This window comes from Rhinolophus ferrumequinum, chromosome 5 (assembly GCF_004115265.2).
Source record: "Rhinolophus ferrumequinum isolate MPI-CBG mRhiFer1 chromosome 5, mRhiFer1_v1.p, whole genome shotgun sequence".
In the NCBI taxonomy this organism is placed as follows: domain Eukaryota; kingdom Metazoa; phylum Chordata; class Mammalia; order Chiroptera; family Rhinolophidae; genus Rhinolophus; species Rhinolophus ferrumequinum.
In genome coordinates this window covers 33,585,586-33,604,745 of record NC_046288.1, presented here as the reverse complement: position 1 = coordinate 33,604,745, position 19,160 = coordinate 33,585,586, and the positions used below count along the sequence as shown (strand labels likewise).

The window sequence follows — 19,160 nt, the reverse complement described above, 5'->3', positions numbered from 1 at the left end:
GTGGTTGCAGGGTTGGTTAGCACCTAGTATATACCAAGCACCTCGTGTGGCATATATGGGAGATAAAAATGGGAGAACTATATCAAATTTCAAGTATGATACTGAGAGATGTATTAAGATGTTAATTGCTGTCTCTTCTTTCCTATTCAGAATAAGAACAGACTTATCTTCAATTTTTATCCAAATTCTACCGTGTTTCCCCGAAAATAAGACCTCGCCGGACAATCAGCTGTAATGTGTTGTTTGGAGCAAAAATTAATGTAAGACCCGGTCTTATTTTACTATAATATTATATAAGACCGGGTCTTATATTAAATTTTGCTCCAAAAGACACATTAGAGCTGATTGTACAGCTAGGTCTTATTTTCGGGGAAACGGGGTAGTACTGTTTATAGGACCATATGTATTTATCAATTAAACAGTATTTATTTTATTTCATGGTAGTCCATATAACTCTATTCCTGTCCTTTGTCATATCATTGACATTGCAGTTTCATCTTGACAAAAAATATTTTTTTTTAGAATGGGATTAAATTTAAGTTGTTATCAACTTAAAATAGACTTTTATAGATATAAGATGTTATATGTAAGCCTCATGGTAACCACAAAGCATAAACCTGTAGTAAACACAAAAGATAAAAAGAAAGTAAAATAAGGGTAATATTAAAGAAAATCATTAAACTACAAAGGAAGAGAGCAAAAGAAGAAAGGAACAGAGAGTAACTACAAAAACAGCCAGTAAACAACAAAACGGCAATACATAGATACCTATTAATAATTACATTTAAAGGATCATAAGAGACTACTATGAACAATTCTGTGCCAAAATATTGGACAACCTAGAAGAAATAAATTCTCCAAAACATACAACCTATCAATACTGAATTATATGAAATAGAAAATCTGAACAGACTGATTACTAGTAAAAATATTAAATCAGTAATCAGAAACCTCCTGACAAACAAAAGTCCCAGATAAGATGACTTCACTGTGGAATGCTGTCAAACATTCAAAGAAGATTTTTAATACCCATCCTTCTCAAACTCTTCCAAAAAAATAGAAAGGGAGAGAACTCTTCCAAACTTGTTTTATGAGGTCAGCATTATCCTAATACCAAAACCAGACAAAGATACAAAGAGACCAAGAAGAAAATTACATGCCAGTATCCTTGAACAGAGATGCAAAAATCTTCAACAAAACATTAGCAAACTGAATACAACAATACATTCAAAGGATCATACATCATAATCAAGTGTCATTTACCCCAGGGATACAGGGATGGTTCACCATCTGCAAGTCAGTTAGTGTGAAGATATACTACATTAACAAAATGAAGAATAAAAATCAAATGATCATCTCAGTAGATGCAGAAATAGCATTTGATGAAATTCAACATCCATATATCATTAAAAAAATTTCAACAAAGTGGGTATAGAGGGAACGTATCTCAACATAATAAAGGCCATAAATAATAATCCCACAGCTAATGTACTCATGCTCTACAGTGAACGTCTGAAAGCATTTCCTTTAAGATCATCAAGACAAGTATGCCCACTCTCACCACTTCTGTGCAACACAGTATTAGAAATTCTGGCCAGAGCAATTAGGCAAGCAAAAGAAAAAGGCATCCAAATTGGAAAAGAAAAAACAAAATGTCAGTATTTGCAGATGACATAAATATATCTAGAAAACCCTAAAAACTTGGTCAAAAAACTGTTAGAACTAATAAATGAATTCAATAAAGTTGCAGATTACAAAGTCAGTACACAGAAATCTGTTACGTTTCTACACACAAATAACAAAGTATTAGAAAAAGATATAAAGAAAACAGTCCCATTTACAGTTGCATCAAAAAGAATAAAATACGTAAGAATAAATTTAACCAAGGAGGTGTGATAATAAAATACGGTGAATGTTTTAATAAAGAAAAATTTATTACAGTAAAAGACACTTTGCCATTAATCCCCCCGCCCCCTTCAAACACATCTATCCCATCCTTCTTGCCACTTTCTGAAGCAGTTCTGGACGTCCTTTTTCATGAGTGTCTTGAGTTGTACTATCATGGTTGCCTCGATGTCCTGAATCGATTCAAAACATTTTCCTTTCATGGTCATTTCAACTTTGGGGAAGAGCCAGAAGTCGCACAGTGCCAGATCCGGTGAATAAAGTGAATGAGGACACACCGTAATGTTTTTATTTGACAGAAATTGCCATATGTGAGAAGTGATGTGTGACATGGAGCGTTGTCATGATGGAGGATGAAGTAAAGACACTCACAAAAGAGGACTTGCAGAACTGTTTTAGAAAGTGGCAAGAAAGGTGGGATAAGTGTGTTTGAAGCAAGGGGGAGTACTTTGAGTGGGGTTAATGACATTGTGTCTTTTACTGTAATTTTTTTTTAAAAACATTCACCTTTTGATCACACCTCGTGTATAGAAAACTACAAGACATTAATGAAAGAAATTGAAGATGACACAAATAAATGGAAAGAAGTTTCCTGCTCATGGATTGGAAGAATCAGTATTGTTAAAATGTGCATACTATCCAAGGAGATCTACACATTCATTGCAAACCATATCGAAATTCCAATGGCATTTTTCAAAGAACTAGACCAAATAATCATAAAATTTGTATGGAACCACAAAAAAACCCAAATAGCCAAAGCAGTCTTGAAGAGGAAGAACAAAGCTGGAGGTATCACACTTCCTGATTTTAAACTAAGTTACAAAGCTATAGCAATTAAAATAGTGTGGTACTGGCATAAAAAACTGACACATAGTTCAATGGAACAGAATAGTAAGCCCAGAAATCAATCCACGCATATGTGGTCAATTAATTTATAACAAAGGATCCAAGAATATACCATGGAAAAAGATAGTCTCTTCAGTAAATGGTGTTGGAAAAACTGACAGCCACATGCAGAAGGATGAAACTAGCTTCCACCATACACGCAAATTCTGAATGAATCAAAGATTGAAACATAAGACCTGAAACCATAAAACTCCTAGAAGGAAACATAGGCATAAGCTCCTTGACATAGGTATTGCTGATAGATTTTTGAATCTGACACCAAAAGCAGAAATAAATACCAAAAGTTTCTGCACAGCAAAGGAAACCATCAAGAAAATGTAAAGGTAATCTCCTGAATGAGAGTATATTTGCAAATCATATATCTGATAAGGGACTAATATCCAAAAAATATATAAAAACCTCATATACCATTATAGCAAAAACACATAAACTATTTGATTAACAATTGGGCAGAAAATCTGAACAGACATTTTTTTTTTAAAGATTTTACTGGGGAAAGAGGAACAGGACTTTATTGGGGAATAGTGTGTACTTCCAGGACTTTTTTTCCAAGTGAAGTTGTCCTTTCAATCTTAGTTGTGGAGGGCGCAGCTCAGCTCCAGGTCCAGTTGCCATTGCTAGTTGCTGGGGGCGCAGTCCACCATCCCTTATGGGAGTGGAACCGGCAACCTTATGGTTGAGAGGACACGCTCTGACCAACTGAGCCATCTGGGAGCTCAGTGGCAGCTCAGCTCAAGGTGCCGTGTTCAATCTTAGTTGCAGGGGGGAGGAGCCCATCATCCCTTGCGGGACTCGAGGAGTTGAACCCGCAACCTTGTGGTTGAGAGCCCACTGGCCCATGTGGGAATTGAAGCGGCATCCTTCGGAGTTAGGAGCATGGAGCTCCAACCGCCTGAGCCATCGGGCCGGCCCTGAATAGACATTTATCCAAAGAAGACATACAGGTGGCTAACAGGCACATGACAAGATGCTCAACATCATTAATCATCTTGAAAATGCAAATCAATGCCATAATGAGATACCACCTCATACCTGTTAGAATACAAGAAATAACGAGTGTTAGAGAGTGTGTGGAGCAAAGGGAACCCTTGTGTACTGTCGTGGGAATATATTTTTGTGATCCATGTGGAAAACAGTGTGGAGGTTCCAAAAAAAAAAAAATAATGCTAGAACTACCATATGTTCCAGCGATTCCACTTCTGCGTATTTATAGTAAGAAAATGGAAACACTAACTCAGAAAGATATCTGCACTTTTATGTTCATTGCAGCAGCTTTTACAACAGCCAAGATATCTAAGTGTCTATTGATAGATGAATGGATAAAGAAATTGTGTGTGTCTGTGTACACACAATGGAATATTATTTAGTCTGTCAAAGAATATGGCATCTTGCCATTTGCGACAACATGGATGGACGTTCTATTTGATGAAATAAGTCAGACGATGATAAATACCATATTATCTCTCTTATATGTGAAATCTAAAAAGAAAAAAACAAACTGAGAGACGCAGAGAACAGATTGATGGTTGCCAGAGATGGGGATGGAGTGGGAGAAATGTGTGAAGGGGATTGGAACATAAAAAGAAAAAAAAATGCAGTGTATTCCTGAGCAACGACAATGTGAAGAAACCGAACAGGGAATAGATCAAATAGTCAATTAAAAAAGCAAATTCTAATAGCAGTGGGAATATATTTATAATTGAACAGCAGTAAGACATATAAAGGAAAATTTTATGGGCAGCAAGATGAGAATTGGAAAGAAAACATACTGTGGAACTCAGTTTTTTGATTTAGGAACAAACGCAGTATTTTAGTGATTAAAAAATTTTGAGGTAGTAGAGAAAGTTTAAATACTTTCTAGAGATTTGATGATATTTAGAAATTATTGTTAAATTTTTTTTTTAGATTTGATAATGTTATCAATAATTTTTAGAGATATCTACTGAAATATTTATGGAAGACATAGTATGTCTGGGATCACCTTCAAAATAATCCAGGTATAGGGGATCAGGAGTGTGGAGTAGGTGGAGGTATAGATGAATCAAGATTGTCCAAAGGTTTATCATTTTTGAAGCTGGGTAATGGATATTAGAGATTCAGTACACGATGCTCTCCACACCTTTGTATATTAGAAATATTTCATAATAAAAAGTGTAATATGCAGACAAGACCAAAGCCTTCCTAAAACAAAACAAGTTAATTTTATGTCACACTTGAATATATTATTCTCATTGTAAAAAATGTTAAAATTCCAGTTAAGACTAGAATTTTCTTTGACCTCTGTCTTTAATTCCAATTTTTTTGCATGTAAATAGACACACTTGTAGGTTGGGTATATATTCTTGTAGACATTTCTATAGACATTTACATCCAAAAATTATACCAGTAGAAATTTTATATATTACTCTTTAAGTGTGTTTTAAAACCTTTTTCTAATAAATCACATTTTAAATTCATTATATATTTTCTACTTTATTTTTACTCAACAGTATTTTTTATATTATCTTTGTACTTTTGCATACATGTATTTATTCTTTTTCTTTTAAACTGTAGCACAGACTTTCATAAAATGGGTATTAGCCATTTACCATTGTTTTTACTATATAAACATGGTGTATGGTGTAATGAATATCTATGTGAATGCTGCTTTAAGCAGATAGGGCTGATCCCAGGAAATAGAATTGCAGGGTCACAAGGACATGGATGTTTTAACATTTTAAAAGATGATTCAATTTGTCGTCACAGATAGTAGTACCAGTTTATATTCCTACCAGCTGTACATGCAAGTATGTGTTTCTTGTTACTATCACCAACCCTGGATAGTATTAAAGTTAAAACTTTTTGTTAATCTGAAGAAAAACATGCCATCTCGTTTCTTTATTCTTTCTGGTTATTAGAGAGATATAGTGTCTTTTCCTTTGTTTTTGGCTCTTCAGATATTGTTGGTGGATACTATACATTTTACTTATACTGATGTGTTGTTATGGATGTTAAAATATGTTACATATGGGAAGCACCAAAATGTTGATGTCACTTCACTTGTTTTATTGAGAATTTTCTTGATTTATGAATTTTTAACCATTTGCTAATAAGTATCCCAATAGCTAGAAAGTTCCTTGTTTACCTTTAGTCTATTTATATATTGGGCTTTCCGTTTTTGAGATTGTTGCCATGAGTTTAACACGACACTCCTAGCAGGCATGATTATTTTTCAGAATTCAACATGTTGAACCAGCTGAATGGTTTGTTTGTCATCTTATGATAACCTTCATTTCTTTCCTGGCAAGATATCGAATATGCAAAACAATGTCCATTAGATTTTTTGAAAAGTATAGATGTTAAAACAGGCATCCTTTAGGTAGATATTCAGAATACCAGAGTGTTTACTAAAATGACACTTTTTAAGATCTTTGATACTTAAAATTTCTGTGGCTAGATGAAGATGGCATGTTTTTATTTTAAAGGAATACATTTCTCAGCCACCAATACCCTGGGCAAGTCTGCAAACTTGAATCAAATTGTCCTGTAATTGCAAATGTTTTTAAAAGGAAGAAGAAAAGGGGTAGTTAAAACTTAACTTAGTGAATTTTCTTTCATCTGATAGTTGGGTAGTATTTAGTTCCATGGTATTGATAACCATATCTGAGCAATTAATATTTAACCAATGCCTTTCTTTTTTTCTGTACAATGCACTTCTAATCTCTTGCTTTGCATGGACATTATGAACGAAAGATTAAACTTAGAACATGAAAGCCCCAGTAGAAAATTCATTAATTTTTATACAATTCATATGTTTTTTTTCTATTTTAAAAACATTTGAGTATTTAAGTTCATCAGTATGTTGGAACTTCACATAGCATGTGTAATTAAGACATAAGACCCTACGTAAATTTTTAAATAGGTACTTTTCATAAATACTATGTCAGTGGAAGTGCCATTAATGAGTCTCTTAATGTCTTTTTTGTATATTAGCTATGTGTTTTCTATATAGCTCTTCTTAACCTTCCTTCAGCTTCTAAATTTTCATTGTATTTCATTACATTCCTAAGTCATGGGTATTAGACATTTACCATTGTGGGTCATTACAGCTGAAGAGAAAACAGATGTTGGTTTGACATTATAAAGTAAAGAACACTGATTTTAGGAACACATGAAATTAACTTATGTTTGAAAAACACTTTTTCAGTTCATCCAGAGCAGCTTCCTCCGAGGCCATGGATTACATTAAAAGAACGAGACCAAATTCTGCCATCAGGTAGTTTTTTTTCTTCCTTGACTTTTTTTCAGAAATACTTGAAATGCCATTGGACTTTGTGATATAATTAACAGGCCTTCATTTTATCTCCCCTGGGTAGATGAATGTAAAAATACTGATGAGTAGACTTAAAACAAATCCACACTGAGGCTTATGTATAAGAATCTCCTGTCTTTCACAATGATACTACTCTTGGTTTTAAAATGACTCCTTGTAATACAGCTGTCCAAATGGCATCTTCACGAAGGGTGTTGGGTGATTTAAGAAAAATTAGTAAGAATGAATTTTCTTCTGAAAAATTTTAACCTACTTAGGTACTTAATCTTTCTTGAGGGGGTAGACTGATAACACTTGTGAAAGAATAATTTAGACTGAGTCTATATTTGCTATACTAGAAACAAAATAAGATACCAGCTAGTGGTATAGAAATGGTACAGGGTGAGCATTTGAGCAATTTAAGGATATGGCTTAGCACTTCTAGAACTGCAGTAATGTAGAAAATATAAACCTTTATCTCTTTGTGGAAACCAATAATGATTAGACCTCATTTATAGGGCTTCTTACTGCTTATTAGACGTTTTATGGTTGGGAATTCTACCTAAAATAAGCTGTTATGAATTGGTATTTCTCCAAGTAATTCTTTTGAGTCACAGAGTAATAGTTTTCATGATACCTAATTTCATTTTTAAATTAACAAATAAAAATTTTACTGTTCTAATATGAGGGCTAAACCAGTCACTGAATACTGATACTTTAATAATTTTCAACAGGTAAATCACAGTTTATTGTGTACTTTTTAAGTCCTTCTGTTTGTGAGGGGTTTTTTTGTTGTTCTGTTTTGTTTTTTTATGAAGTCAGAGGATACAGAAAAAATCATTTGCTTGGATATTGGGAAATGAAGGAAGTATAACATCTTCATGGTTCTATTTGCATTTTAATAACACTGAGAAATATTATCGTATACAGTACATTTCTATGTCTTTGAGAGTTAATAATTTTAAAACCACCATACTCTAGAACCACTATGTCAGCCTGTTCTAAGAGGCACTTGTCAGTGTTCTCATGAATAACACTTCTATTATCATGACACATTGGTGGTCTGGAAAAAAGAATACCTGAGGTTTTCTAGAAGGCCTTAAGTTAGGCAGATTTATTTTATGTTTAGCCTTCCCTAATGTGCAATTAATTTGTTCCTTTACAATGCTAAAAACGCCACTTTCTAGTTGTTCAAAGTTATCCCTCTTTGAGTACAAATGAACATAATCTTGAAGAAAAGTTTCCTAATATTGCATGCCTACATTTCCATTAAGAAAGGGAACAACAGAAACAAGTTTTCATTAGTAGTTGAATTCTCAAAGTATTCTTGGATTTTCCTTATTGAAAAATGAGTATGGATTTTTCTTGGAATGTGTGATACTTCCCTGAGTAGAATATAAGTGCTGAAAAAAAAGATACTATTAAAAATGCCTTTTACTTGTGGTGCATAGGGAGATGTGTATAATAACTAGTGATGGTTAAGGGTGATTTATAGCCACAAAACTATAAAAATTAAACTATATAAGAATAAGTACCAGATAATGAAAAAGGTACCAGTGTACAAAAAGGCCACCAGTCAGATCCCTAGTGGAACCATTGAACTATTTTTCTTAATACTTTTAACATCATCTGAATCTGAACCAACTTGAATCAAGTGTTAGTTTATTACTTGGATTCTTACCTTGTGATTCTCAACCGTGTCTGCCCATTAGAATCACCTGGGATGCTTTTTAGAAATATAAATACCCAGACCCTAATATACTGACTCAGTTAGACGCAAGTAGGGTCCTGGGTATAACTTTTTTTTAAAGCTCTATAAAATGATTCTAATGGGCAGCCAGGATAGAGAATTACTGATAAAAATCAGGGCTTTTCAAACTAGTGTGCATGTGCATATGAATCACTTGAGGATGTTGTTAAATTGCAGGTTCTGATTCATAGATTTTTGTGGGATCAAAGATTCTGCATTTCTGAGTTCCTAGGTGATAACTGATGCTGCTCGTCCTTAGAGCACACTTTTCAGTAGCACAAATACAAACCGTGTCTTTCTGACTATTATTAGTTTGCTCACAGTCCTTTAAAGTTCAAGGGCATTTTTAAATGAGAATTTAATTTCAGAAGTGAACATTTGACTTGGCAAAAAGGATTTTCTGATAATTAAACTTTGTTAGCCCATATTCTGTCAGAGCAGTGAGAGCAGTAAGAGATCCAAAAACGTACTAAGTATGGATATTCTGTTAATAAAAATTGAACTTAGAGCCTTTTAATGACAATGAAACGAAAAGTTATTTTCATTTCATTTATACAGAGAAGCTTTGCTCAACATAATTATGTGCAATAGGTTAACATTCTGATTTAAAATTTGAATTTTTATTTATTAAAATAAATTTCCTAAAATTCTCAAATATGAACTGTTAGTCTAATTCTAGTAAAATGCTTTGGTGTGATAGACTCCAGTGAAGAAGCTTCAGTGGCTACCATTTAATAGAATCTTGCCTGACGCATTTCACAATGATGATATTTTGAGTATGTTTGTGTGCCGTGTGTGCGTGTGCAGTTAGTTATGCACGTGATATTGCTTTAGAAAAAGTTGCCTAATTTTCTCCTTTTTGTCTGTTTTTTTTTTTTTCTCCTACTTCTTAGCATCATTCACGGTTATGTGTTACAATGTGTTATGTGATAAATACGCCACCCGGCAGCTATATGGCTATTGCCCTTCCTGGGCATTAAACTGGGAATACAGGAAAAAGGGAATTATGGAAGAAATTGTTAACTGTGATGCAGATATCATTAGTCTTCAGGTAACACTATAGAAATTGAATTGTCTTTAACTTAAAGGTGAACTTAAAAGTAAAAGAAGGTCTTATTTCTGAGAGATACCCAAAGAGGTTTAAAGCAAAATTCAAAAAAAGAAAGTTTCAATAAGCACATAACAGTTCCACAGTGAAACTATTTTATTAAGTACAGCCATCTACTTACACACATTTAGTATGTTCTTATGTGAAAATTATCTCATGTATTATGTTAACAGTTCATTTCGTGAACAAATTATTGGTATTACTGAGAGAAAACTGCGGAAAATTGTCTTGTAGGAATATAAATTTAACTTATAATATAATGGAATCTGTAAAAATAAATTGCTTGCCCACTGCTTCTTAAGGATAAACATTTTAAACACTTAAAAATAATGTACTATAAATCATGCATTTTACCTTATTTTAAAAACCACCTCTGAAATTTAGATTCTTCTGTTTTATAACACTTTATTACAATAAATTTAACTGACGAAACACCTTTCTGTTGAAATATCGCTTCTTTTTAACACTCAGCTAATGAATAGTCAAGAAGGTTAATAGGTAGTTTTTAGTATTTTTTTTCTTAACTTTCAAAGCATATTAAATGCTTATAAAGGTGTTTTAAAATTTTAAGTGTTATAATTTCACACCTTCTCAGCATAGAGAAAGTTATTAATTTTTTTTTTTTTTGTAATACAGTTTGATAATTCTTTTTTTATGTTGTCCATAGTTTATATGACTTCCTGGGAAATAATAACTGAAAATCTTCAAAAGTTAAATTTTCTTCTCAGCACTGTAAACTGACACAAAATGGGGGAAGGAGGCGGCAAACAAAATTAGGCTGTTATAGTTAATTGTCCCCATTTTGATTTTGTCTTTAGTATTTGTGGTGTTGGATTTAATATTTGTAGTAATAACACCTCACACTCTTCTAAGTATAGTTTGAAGGATAAAAACATCATAATAAAAATATTTCTTATTATAAAAGTAATACTATCTTATAAAATGTTCATTCTAGAGAAGTTGAAAATTTTGAAAAAATACAGAGATGGAAGGAAAACACCTAATCTCATGTCCCAAAGATAGTTGCTGTGTTAAAAGCATCTGAAGTATTTTTTGTACACACTTTTTTATTCACTTATTTGCAGATATATTTTCAAAATAAAGTTGAGATCACACTGTTGACATGTTTGTTTCTTATTCGTTGCACTTAATGTACTTTCTATACTATTAACAGAGGCCACTGGATTCAGGTACCTGCATATTACTTACAGTAGAATTTTTTGTTGATAGAGCTTAAGTTTCTCATCTTGGGTGTCAGTCTTTTCCACCACAGTTGACAAAGGTTAAAAAAAAATTTAATTACCTTTTTATATATAAAATTTAGTATTCCCTACCACTTAATCTATAATATGACCAACTTTCTGTGTTTAATTACCATTGTGAGGAAGTGAAATATAGTGTATAGTGAAGTGACCTCTAAATTGGGAATGAAAAGACTTGGAACCGACTAGCTTTGTGTGAGCATGAGAAAGTCATGTAACATCTGGTTCTTTCAGGTTTAAAAAGCTGCCATTGTCAAATGGCTGCTGTTAGCGGTAAGGTAAGATAGTTGGGTAATATTTATTATGTGAATTTTAACTTAGTCACATCTCACTCATAATGCTGAACATTTTTGTATCTTAATCAGAGTTTCCCTCTGTCATGTCAATGATAACTTTTCTTTCATCTCAGGAAGTGGAAACAGAGCAATACTTCACTCTCTTTCTGCCAGCATTGAAGGAGCGTGGATATGATGGATTTTTTTCTCCAAAGTCACGTGCCAAAATCATGTCTGAGCAGGAGAGAAAGCATGTGGACGGTTGTGCAATATTCTTCAAAACAGAAAAGTGAGTTAAGGAAACAAACCATAATAGTGTAAACTTATTTCTTTAATTACCACCCATTTGAAATTGTCTTTGGTTTAACCCTATAAAATACACAAAAAGCTAGAAAGCGAGTGATATAAAAATTAAATTTTAGTAAATTCATATACTTGGGTATGCTGTTGTAATCATATTTCCAAATACATTTTCATGAAGTCAAATACTAGTTTTGGTGTAAAAAAAAGTAGTACCTTTTAAGATTAGAAAGAAATTTTGAGTTTTTTTCTCTGATTTTTTTTTTGTTTTTTAATTTATTGGGGCGACAATTGTTAATGAAATTACATAGATTTGAGGTGTACAATTCTGTATTACATCATCTATAAATCCCATTGTGTGTTCACCACCCAGAGTTGATTTTTTTTGATAGTTGGCCTTTTCAAAACTTTTCATCAACCTTTTCCTTCTCAGTTAACATTTGATATATTTATTTAATCATTTATTCACTAAATGTTTACTGAATATTTGCTTCGTGACAAGTGTTGTGCTAGTCACAGTAGATACAAAGATAGATAAGACATACTTCCTAATCCTCTGAGAGCTCTAGTCTAGTAGAAAAAAGTATGCATATAAGAAAATCACAATATAATATGGTATATGTAAGATAGAGCTGTGCACTAAGATAGATAAGGGTGGACAGAAGAGAAGCACAGAGCTTATGGAAGTGGGGAGTCAAATGATTGGTTGAGAAAGGACAATGGAAAGCAGTCATTATCAGACATACAGAAAACATGACCTGTGTTTTTTTCAGGGCTGTTAATGTAGTTGATTATAACACAATCAAAATGAGAATATTATTAATGTGCTTATTAAAATATATAAATGATCTTATAGAGGCGCTGTGCTTTAATATTCTTTAGTTGAAAATGGAAAACAGTATCTATTCAGTCTACTTACTTCAGAGGTAGTTAAAAGAATTAAATGATGTAATGAATGGGTAGGTACTTTATAAACCATGAAGTGACCTGGAAATATTTTTATTATCATCATATTTTTCTGTAGTCCTTTGCAATTTTAGTATTTTTCTTACTGGGTTTATTATGTTGTGTGCAATGGATTTAGAACCACATTTCTTACTTGAGGGTACAGAGCTGTAACGTGCTCAGAAGGCTCTCTCTTGAGCACTGGCTGAGTGACTGTAGTGATGGTGTTAGAGGCAGATCTTTTGAGGAATCTGAGGAAAAGAGGGAAGAATACTTTTGCCCCCTAAAGGCTTCCACTTTAGGGGGAAATTCAGGAGTTTCCAATAGAAGAAATAGGTGGAAGTGTGATAGAGGTTGAATGTCATGAATGATAATTTGGGTTTGATACATTAGATAGGAAATCATCTACTTATAGGATAAGCATATACATGCTTATGACTATTTTCCTGTTTAATACCTATTATAACAAAGCCAGTTAAATGTTTTTATTGATTCGGGCATATTACCAACATGGCATGTTATTTTAAGTAAATGAATTGAGTTTGAAAGATATTTGGTCCACTTCTTTTCCTTTATTTGTACCTACTTTTCTGTGAATTTTTAATAGAGATATTCTAGTTTTGGTTAATAATTAGTACACAGCTCTGCAATATTTGTGGTCAGTATATACTAAATTGTTCTCATGCGTTGGTGATTTTTTTTAACGAATTTTAGAATAACAATAGTTATTACTTTCATAGTGTTTACATGTCAGGCCCTTTATTTATATGGGTTATCTTATTTAATTTTTAAAATAACCCTCAGAGGTAGGAATGGAGCTATTTCCTCATTTTTATAGATGAGGAAAACAAGGCACTGAGAGTAGTCTGGCTTCATAGTTAGTTCTTTTAGCCACTGTACTAAACTGAGTCTTTAGGCTTTTTATTTGAGCTTCCACTATTACTTGTACCTCTTATAAGGTTACCTCATTTGCAAAATTGACCTGAATTTGAATCTTGTTACCTATATTCATACACAAATTTCCTTGAAACACCATAATATTTTTAAAAAGTACTGATAACATTGAGACATCTAACATCAAGCTCTTTTTCCATTTGCCATTGTTCATGAAGGAAGGTAATACAGAAGTTTTTCTTCATTCCCTTCATGGTTTTGAGAGAAAATGCCTTGAAAATTCCCTAGAGGTAGTTAAGATTTTGATAACAATTATAACTATTATCTAATGAAACTTGAAACAACTGAGTATTTGAAAATTGGTGCTTGAATTGTTAAAAACACTGAATTAGTTAAGAGATGAATACATAGGAAATACTTAGATGCATCATTTGGGTTTCTTCCCTTTCTCAACTCTTTTTGCCTAAATAGTAACATAGATCCGACAGCAGTAACATGGATCCAGACTTTGTGATACATTATTACATTCTGCCTCTTTTGAACAGTACCAAATAGTTGTGGATGTTATGTTGGCTAAAATTATCAATGCCATACTATTTGGAATTAAACATTCCCAATAGTATACTACCCTACCTTTATTCTTTCTTCAGATTAGAGAGATAATACTGTGCAAATAAGAGACAGTTTTGAAGCTGTGTTGTTCTCTTACGTAGTTGTATAATCTTGAAAGATCCCCTTTTGGGGTTTATTTCCTCATTTGTGTATATTGGTATATTACCTTGTAAGGTAATTACTTTTTATAGTTAACAAAATAACAAAGTCTAAAGATAGCTGTAGAAGGGACTTTCAATTCTCTGTACTCATTGTCCTAAAATCAGAGTACCAGATAATTCCTAATCTTCACTGATGACAGTGTTTTTTCTTCATTGAAAACAATGGTGCAGGGTAGGTAACAGTAAATGGAAACTGATCACTGATAATTACTATTTTAGCAAAATGCTGTAATAAAAATCTCTAATACATTGTGATGAAAGAAAAGGATATTGCCTAGTAAAGGTGAGGACACAGATTACAATATTTAGAGTATTAGAATAAAATAAAATACCCCTTGCATCCTACTCACGAGTTTAATTTAGTCTTTGGGGATTCAGAAGGCACTTCAAGATTTGGCAGCACCTTTTGGTCATTATTATGAACATAATTGATTTTTTTTTGTTTTTTTTTGGGAAGGGGAACAGGACTTTATTGGGGAACAGTGTGTACTTCCAGGACTTTTTTCCAAGTCAAGTTGTTGTCCTTTCAGTCTTAGTTGTGGAGGGCGCAGCTCAGCTCCAGGTCCAGTTGCCGTTGCTAGTTGCAGGGGCACAGTCCACCATCCCTTATGGGAGTGGAACCGGCGACCTTGTGGTTGAGAGCCCGCGCTCCAACCAACTGAGCCATCCGGGAGGCAGCTCAGCTCAAGGTGCCGTGTTCAATATTAGTTGCAGGGGGCGGAGCTCACCATCCTTTGCGGGACTCGAGGAATTGAACTGGCAACCTTGTGGTTGAGAGCCCACTGGCCCATGTGGGAATCGAACCGGCAGCCTTCCGAGTTAGGAGCACGGAGCTCTAATCGCCTGAGCCACCGGGCCAGTCCAGGAACATAATTTTTTGGGTAGATGCATACGATGACTGAAAATGCAAGTTTCAATTGATAAAATGTCAGAAATCAGCTTTTGTTTTCTCGTTTATCTCAGTAAGTACTATCTTCAGTCCAAAGTATTTTATAAAGTACATACATACATAATCGTGTGTGTGTGTGTGTGTGTGTGTGTGTGTGTGTGTGTATGTATGTGTGGAGAGACTGTTATTATAGATAAGTTTTTTTAGACTCACAAATTGATATTTCTTTTTACCACGTAGACTTAAAAGTCAGTAGAAATGGGGTCTTGGATTCAGATACACAATTTGAAGAAATCCAAAATGGAGAAAAATGGAGATGAAACCAGGCCTAGACACTAGACTTACTTGCTCTTCCTGAGGTTAGCTGTTCTGATCTGATCCTGCTTTGTTTCAAATCACTGAGAGAGGGAAAGATGAGAAGAGCAGTTTCAGGACTGTGAACAGGCAGTCTCTTCCAGTAAGATTGGAACGAGGTTGTCCTGGTGTTTACTCCTTGCTGTATTGCCTCTGCTTTCTTACTGCTTTCAGTCTCAGAGGTACCAAGTCAGGCCAAGTCCTTGCTTTTCCTTCCTATGTTATTTCAGGTAGTTTTGTGCTTGAGAAGAAGGCATTCAGAAGTATTAGTATCATCCCAAAATGACCTATTGTGAAAAATCCTGTCTCACTGGTTTCTCAGTTATTTCTTTTGTCATACGTAGTGGTTGCATTTAGAATTTGTCTACATGTGTCTACATTTGTCTACTTGTGTTTTAAAAAACACATTACGATTTCTGGTTTCTAATGTTTACCATTAATTTAATCTAGAACATAAAATAATTGCTTTGTGCCACAGTATCGTTATCTCTCCAGTATGGTTAATAATAATTGCTCCACCTAACTTCAGAGGTTTCTTATGGGACGAAAATGATCAAGAAAGGGAAAGTGCTTTCAGTGGTTAAAAGAGTTGTACAAATATAAGTAGGATGGTGTAGAGCCACTTTTCTTCCCTTTTTATCCACTCTCTAAGCTTATCTTTTCTAGTAAATTATTTTCTGGCTCTCCCATGATTACTTAAAGGGACCCAAGAACATATTTTATAGCATCTTATGGTACTGAATGTACAATTAAAACTTCTCTTTGCTTTAGGTTTAAGAGTGCCATGATGTGATCCAGAAAAGGTCATAGTTAACTTTTGTGTGGTTATGCTCTCTTCTGGACTATGTACTGCAATGTTCCTTTTGGCTCATAAATGAATTGGGGGAGGAAATATTACTTGTCCTTTTAAAACATACAATATTATATTATAGTTTCAGGTGTACAACCTAGTGATTCAACATTTATATAGCTTACGAGGTGATCACCACAATAAGTCTAGTAACCATCTGTCACAGTCCGTCGTTATTACAGTATTATTGACTATATTATATTCCCTATGCTGTACATTACATACCTGTGACTTATTTTATAACTGGAAGTTTGTATTTCTTAAGCCCGTTCTGTCCATCCCCCCATCCTACTCTCCTGGCAGCCATCAGTCTGTTCTCTGTATCTGTTAGTTTCTGTTTTGTTTGTTTGTTCTGTTTTTAGATTCCACATATAAGGGAAATTATACAGTATTGTTTTGTTTGCTCATAGTTGGTATTCACTGTCCTCTCTCTAGCATTAATTTAATCACATCACAGCGCATAAAATTATTTCTAGATCACAAGTTAGTAAGAAATTGAGTTACTTCTCTGTTCTGTTTGAAGGGCTCTTTCGGCCGTGTTCTTCCTGCATTTGAAGCATACAACCTAATAATCTTTCTCAAATCATATAAAAAAGGTGGAGTCTTTTTTTGTTTTTTGGTCATATAAATCTTCACTATATGTAATCTTATACCCATTTGACCTTCTGTGAAATAAGATTTTTAAAAAGGTGAATATACAAAAGAATTCTTAGACTAAAATAAAATAACATCAGGAATAATGCTTGTAGCATTGTATACTAGCTACAGAATAGGAATAATAAAAATGAATTGAAATAAAGAGGCAAGTGTGAGGTTTTGTGTATTACCAAGTCTTGATGGCTTGGATTGATGAGTGGAAAGTAACTAAACTAGTATGTCTTATTCAAAAGAAACATCTAATAGAAGGAATGGAAGAAGAATTCTATATGTCAAAATATCACCTGTATGGAAATCTCTAAGACAGAAAATAGAAGCAGAGTGGACTACATTTGGTTGTGTGTGAAAGGGGAAAGTAAAAAGTAGTATTGTTAAGGTGATATACATAGAATATAGAAAATTATTTCTTACTATGTTATAAATGTATTATAAATATATTAATAGTATAAAATAAACATAAAAACAAGAAAAGTTGTAGGAGATTACAGCTACCTGCACTAGTGCTGGAAATCTCATTTTCTAAAAGCAGAGTACCTTAAAACTTCTTAAGATTCAAGAAATATATCTGTCTTCTATTTAATCCTCACTGGAAAGAAGGAACTTCTTTGGTTCCATAGATCTCAGCTATCTCTTTGGTTCTTCAACTAATCACGTGCTGCATAATAACATTCCAGGCAATGGTGGACCTATACGACAGTGGTCCTGTAGGACTGCAATGGAGCTGAACAATTCCTATCACTTAGTGACATCGTAGCTATCATAAGGTAGTGCGATGCATTGCTCATGTGTTTGTGGTGATGCTGGTGTAAATAAACCCACTGAGCTGCCAGTCGTATAAAAGTGCAGCCATTCAATTACATACAGTACATAATACCTGATAATGATAATAAATGCTGTACTGCTTTATGTATTTCCTATACTGTACTTTTTATCAATATCTGAGAGTGTGCTCTGTGTACTTTTTTTAAAAAAGTTTTCTGTAAAACTATGCAGCAGCTTCATACATCTGGTGTTTACCATGTTTCTTGATTGCACCATTTTGTCAAGTTCTTGATGTAATCTTGTGTCATTTTATACAGTAACATGCTATACAGACTTGTAGCCTAGGAGCAATAGGCTGTACCATCTTGGTTTGTGTAAGTACATTCTATGATGTTCGTGCAATGACAAAATTGCCTGACTAAGCATTTTTCAGAATGTATTCCTGTCGGTAAGTGCTGCATGACTTTATTGGTGAAGCTGAAATGATAAAACTCGAGAGTTTGACTCTGTCCTTTTTAGTATTTCTAAGCTCCACGGAAAGAAGTGTTAGTTATAATAACATATGCACTCTGTTTAGGAAAACTGGTTTTATTTTTCTGAACTTTTTGAAACCAAAGACATTAACAAACGGATACTTCAAGAAAATTGGAAAGTTTCAAAAGTCTAAAGTTAGGGGAATACAATAACAAATTATACCAGTGAGGAAGAAACTTGGAGGAGTAGTTGGCAGCATCTAATAAATCAGGTAATTGTTCAGGATTCATTTTAAAAGAATGTATTTTTTTTTTTGATGAAGCAAAATGAATAACCACACATGTATTTTTAAGAACAATTTATGTACCTGTGACTTTTGCCAAGAAAATTTTTAAAAAGCAAAGATTTGGTGAAAGTATAAGATAGCAAGGAGGATATTTTAAATAACTATGCACTATAAAAAAGAAATGATAGTCACATTATGGATTGTGGAATCACTAATTGACGATTGAGAAAAAAGCCGTACAACTTCTGTTTTGCATTTATGATCTCTGTTGAGGAGAATTATCTTCAAAGTGGAACAGCTAAGTAAGACCAGATGAAGAGAAGATTGGCAAACCAAGAAGATGAAATTGGTAAACAAAGAGTCACTAAACCGTCTTAACTAGTTAGGTTTCCAGATCAAGATAAGTATATCCCATTGTACTAAAAGATCTTGAAAAAGTATGGTTAAAGAATCGGCATGGTTAATGTATTATGAATACT

At 33.5% G+C, this 19,160-nt stretch overlaps 1 protein-coding gene across 2 annotated transcripts in view; it reads left to right on the top strand.

Moving 5' to 3' along the window:
* Positions 1-19,160, top strand: part of CNOT6L (CCR4-NOT transcription complex subunit 6 like) — a 97,345-nt gene that overhangs the window by 55,692 nt on the left and 22,493 nt on the right. For both annotated transcript variants that reach the window (XM_033105956.1, XM_033105955.1), the window contains exons 6-8: positions 6,998-7,066; positions 9,746-9,903; positions 11,632-11,786. In XM_033105956.1, the coding sequence (XP_032961847.1) occupies positions 6,998-7,066; positions 9,746-9,903; positions 11,632-11,786 (382 nt within the window). The remainder of the gene's footprint in view (positions 1-6,997; positions 7,067-9,745; positions 9,904-11,631; positions 11,787-19,160) is intronic.